Source organism: Protobothrops mucrosquamatus, unplaced genomic scaffold (genome assembly GCF_001527695.2).
Source record: "Protobothrops mucrosquamatus isolate PMUCROS unplaced genomic scaffold, P.Mucros_1.0 scaffold2837, whole genome shotgun sequence".
NCBI lineage: Eukaryota > Metazoa > Chordata > Lepidosauria > Squamata > Viperidae > Protobothrops > Protobothrops mucrosquamatus.
In genome coordinates, this window is record NW_015388869.1 from 33,795 (window position 1) to 38,466 (window position 4,672).

Below are 4,672 nucleotides of genomic sequence, written 5' to 3' on the forward strand. Positions count from 1 at the left end.
ATTTTTTTTCTCCCCACTGAAAACCAATTTGAGCTGAAAGGTTTGGTAAGACGCAACTGCCTTATTGTCAATATGTCTTTAATTGAGGGAGTGATTAACCCGGATGGAACCTGGTTGGTCTTCTCTTCTAGATCAGGGAGGAAGAGAAGGTTCCTGGTGGAATCTGGTTGGTCTTCTAGATCAGGAAGGGACAACCTGGTTGAACCTGGTTGGTCTGTTCTTCTAGATCAAGAGGAAGGGGAGATTTCTGGTTGAACCTGGTTGGTCTGTTCTTCTAGATCAGGAGGAGGAACATTTCTGGTTGAACCTGGTTGGTCTGTTCTTCTAGATCAGGAGGAAAGGGGAACATTTCTGGTTGAACCTGGTTGGTCTCTTCTAGATCAAGAGGAAAGGGGGCCATGTCTGGTTGAACCTGGTTGGTCTGTTCTTCTAGATCAGGAGGAGAGGAACATTTCTGGTTGAAACTGGTTGGTCTGTTCTAGATCAAGAGGAAAGGGGAACATTTCTGGTTGAACCTGGTTGGTCTCTTCTAGATCAAGAGGAAAGAACGACATTTCTGGTTGAACCTGGTGAGGTTTTTTTTCTTCTAGATCAGGAAGGAAGGGGACATTCTGGTTGAACCTGGTTGGTCTGTTCTACATCAGGAAGGGAGGAGGTATTCTTGGTGGAACCTGGTTGATCTTCTCTTCTAGATCAGGAAGGGAGGGGGTATTCCTGGTGGAACCTGGTTGATCTTCTCTTCTAGATCAGGAAGGGAGGGGGTATTCCTGGTGGAACCTGATTTCCTCTTCTAGACTGAAAAGGGCACTGTCATTCCTGAGGTTGTGTCTCCCCTCTTCTTCCAGCCGTTTCCCAATCCTGTCCACACAAGCCATCGAGAGCTCCCAGATCAGCTGGGAGAATTCTGCTCTCCCAATTTTCTTAGCCCTTTTTTCCTCTTCCTCTTCAAAGCTGAGGGGTCCAAACCACTCGAATATTCAAAGGCAAAATTGAGGTGAGGTTTGACTTGAGTCTTCCTGAGATGGTCACGCCTGGAGAGAAAGAGTGACAAGTCAGGTGAGAAATTAAAAAGCAAATATATATTTTAGGATTTAGGTTTCCAGCAAAAAAGGCTTCGTTTGTTTCCTTCTCCAAGGCCACCAGCCTTGGATTCTCTGAAAAGTCCACCAAAAGTTTTATTTTGCCGGTGGTCCTTAACAAGTTTTCACTGGAAGTCAATTCCAAATTAGAACGGCACCCAAAAAAAAGCGAGTTAGGAACACTTTTCACGTTTAACACCCGTTGCCGCATCCCCGCGGTCACGCGATCAAAATCTGGGCGTTTGGCAACTGGCTCATATTTACGACGGTTGCGGCTGTCCTGGGGATCATGTGATCCCCTTTTGCAATCTTCTGACAAGGAAAGCCGACGGGGGGAGCCAGACTCACCTAACAGCCGTGTTACTAACTTTAACAACCGCAAGGATTCTCTTAAAGAGCTGTGGCCAGAAAAGTCATAAAATGGGGCAAAATTCACTTAACAACGATCTTGATTAGCCACAGAAATTTTGGGCTCAGCTGTGGCACCATCTACAACTCAGATCCAAACAGGTAAGCCAATTTTTCGATCGGAGACTAGCCCTGACCGTTTTTATTTTTATTTTTTTTTTAAAAAAAGGGGGGGAAAGAGAACTTTTATTATGTAGGGCAGCATCAGTCTGGTTGCTGCACAGAGGGGGGGGGTAAGAAAAAAAAAAGAAACCCTACCCTCCTCCTGGGAAGGGTTCCAGTTCTTCCTGCCTCTAATTAAGTGATATTAAGGCCCCTTAAATGCCACAAGAAAATTGGCAGCCCGGCCGCTCCTGAGCCATCGGCAACGGCTACGCCAGGAGAAGATGATGATTCAGCTGCAACTCTGGGCTGCGAGAACTCGGTTGAAAGAAGAAGAAGAAAAAGGTGGCTTTGGAGCATCAGTGACCAGGTTAGAACCTAGAATAATAGGGTTGGAAGGGACCTTGGAGGTCATCTAGTCCAACCCCCTGCTCAAGCAGGAGACCCTATCTATCCCATTCCGGACAAATGGCTGTCCGGTCTCTTCCTAAAAGCCTCCAGGGATGGAGCACCCACAACTTCTGGTGGCAAGCAGTTCCACTTGTTCTCGTTGTCAGGAAATTTCTCCTTAGTTCCAGGTTGCTTCTCTCTTTGATTAGTTTCCATCCGTTGCTTCTCGTCCTGCCTTCAGGGGCTTTGGAGAAGAGCTTGACTCCCTCTTCTTTGGGGCAGCCCCTGAGATACTGGAATGCTGCTATCATGTCCCCCCCTCGTCCTTCTCTTCATTAAACTAGACAGACCCAATTCCCACAACCGTTCATTGTACTGTTTAGCTCCCAAACCCGATCATCTTTCCTGCTCTTCTCTGCACTCTTTCTAGATACACTGATGCACTGATGGTGTTACCTAGTTGGGTAACGAAATGTCTGCAAGAAAACCACCAGGCTCGGAGAGCACCAAGGACCTTGCATTAAGAAGCTGTGGGTGCTCTTAACAATGGAGGTTTTTAAGAAGAGATTGAACCACCATTTGTCTGGAATGGCGTAGGGTCTCCTGCTTGAGCAGGGGGCTGGACTAGAAGACCTCCAAGGTCTCTTTGTCGGGCTCTGTTAGAAACCTCTTACGGTCTGTAATAGCTCTGCTATTCTGCTCTCTCCCTTCTTTCCTGTATCGCGGTGACCAGAATTGGTTGCCATATCCCAAGTGTTGCCTCTAAAGCGACCGATAAATTTATCAAAATGTATTTCTTTTAAAACACGCGAAATGTACTCATTTTAAAGGAAAGCATTGGTGGCTCACCCGAGCCGGGAAGACCGGACCCGGATTTCTGGAAACGAAAGTGAGAAAGCTTTTATTCTCCTACAGGAGTGTGGAACAAGGGCGTGTTTGGTATCAGTGTCCCCTGCTTTTCTGCTAGACCCTTGAGAGTGTAGGGAAAGGGAATTTAAGAGACTAACAAGCTTGCGGGAACAGAGGAAAACATTGTCTGCCTGTAATCCGAAGAGACTTTCGGTGTCAGTCAATCCGCTCCCCGCTGGGTCACCGAGACTTCAAAAGCAGCCCCCATGCCATCTTACATGTTCTTTATCGGCTAATCAGGCCACTATTCACTCAATAAAGCTCTTTTAAACCCACCCATCCAACCCCCGCTCGCTTGTCGTGCTCCCCATCTGCTGGCGAGGGTCAACCGTCCCCCCCAAAAACACGGGGGGGTCCCTAGCGGGTTCTGGAGAGGACAATGCCCAGAGATCCTCCCTCTCCGCACGCACACACCCCATCTCACTTAATTTGGTTCAAAGAGGCAGAACTGTCAGCCCCCACCCCGTTTCTGCTCCTTGTCAAAAAAAAAGGGGGGGGGGAGTTCGGATTAGGAGAGGGGCTGTCTTTGTGGGACCCTCGGGTCTCCCGATCAGCTTTGTCAGCACAAGAGAAGTGGTGGTGGGTGGGGGGGAAATCCCTCCAAACACTTATTGTCTTGACTCTTTTAATCTTTGATCAGGTTGAATTTTAAGGTTGACGTGAATTTTAAGGTTGGGACTTCACCGCCTGATGTTTTCATGTTTTTTTAAATCTTTTCACTGTTTTATAGCGTTCGTGTTATCACCTAAGCCAGCCGGGGTCACTGGATAACGAGTTGGGCGGCATATCAAATTTATTAAATAGGTAAAATAAAATAAAGATTGCTTTATAGGACTGTAAGACACTGAGCATGGTGTAACAGCGAACTGGCTGGCATATAAATGTAATAAATAAATAGTAAAATAAAATAAAGATTGCTTATCGGATTGTAAGACACGGAGCATGGTGGGACAGCGAACAGGCTGGCGTATAAATGTAATAAATAAATAGGTAAAATAAAATAATATCGTTTATCGGATTGTAAGACGCAGAACGTGGTGTGACAGCGAACGGGCTGGCATATAAATTTAATAAGTAAAAAAATAATAATATTGTTTCTCGGATTGTAAGACGCCCAGGGTCGCGTTGACAGTGAGCTGGGTAGCATATCCATTTAAAATCCGTTTAAAATAAATAAATAAAATAATATCATCGGATTGTCAGACGCCGAGCATGGCGTGGCAGCGAACTGGCTGGCGTATAAATTGAATAAACAAATAGGTAAAATAAAAATAAAGACTGTTTCATTGGACTGTAAGATGCCCAGGGTGGCGTGAGAGTGATCTGGGGCAGCATATAAATATAATAATTAAATAAAAGACTGTAAACTCTCAGCATTGCCTCATGTCCACCTCCCCTTTTAAGGAAGGAAGACTCAGGTCTCTGAAATCTCTATCCAAGAGATATCTCTATTTTGCATTTTACCTTTTCTGCTTCTTTCCCGGCCGCGAGGCTCCGGCAGCAGCGCCGAGATTCCCAGGAGCGTCGCGGAGTCCAAAACTCTTGGCCACGTGACCCAAGTGCAGAGCCCGGATGTGGAAGATGGGCTTGAGGTTGGCGGGGTAGGTGGCGTACGAGCGAATGAAGGACTGCAGGGCTGAAAGACAAGAGGGGCCAATGAAGACATCCCAAAGTTGCTGAATGTTTACGGAGAGGGTCAGCCGTCCAGGTCACGGTTATCCCAAAGGTGCTTTTCGACTTTCTTAGCTTTTTTCTCTTCTTTTCTCATCCAAGAAGCTTTTTTT

At 46.4% G+C, this 4,672-nt stretch overlaps 1 protein-coding gene across 1 annotated transcript in view; it reads right to left on the reverse strand.

Moving 5' to 3' along the window:
- Positions 1 to 274: 274 nt before the first annotated feature.
- Positions 275 to 4,672, reverse strand: part of DDX31 (DEAD-box helicase 31) — a 26,366-nt gene continuing 21,968 nt past the window's right edge. The window contains exons 19-22 of the mRNA XM_029286083.1: positions 4,353 to 4,524; positions 2,829 to 2,888; positions 778 to 951; positions 275 to 473 (exon numbers count right to left, since the gene is read on the reverse strand). Coding sequence (XP_029141916.1) covers positions 275 to 473; positions 778 to 951; positions 2,829 to 2,888; positions 4,353 to 4,524 — 605 coding nt within the window. The remainder of the gene's footprint in view (positions 474 to 777; positions 952 to 2,828; positions 2,889 to 4,352; positions 4,525 to 4,672) is intronic.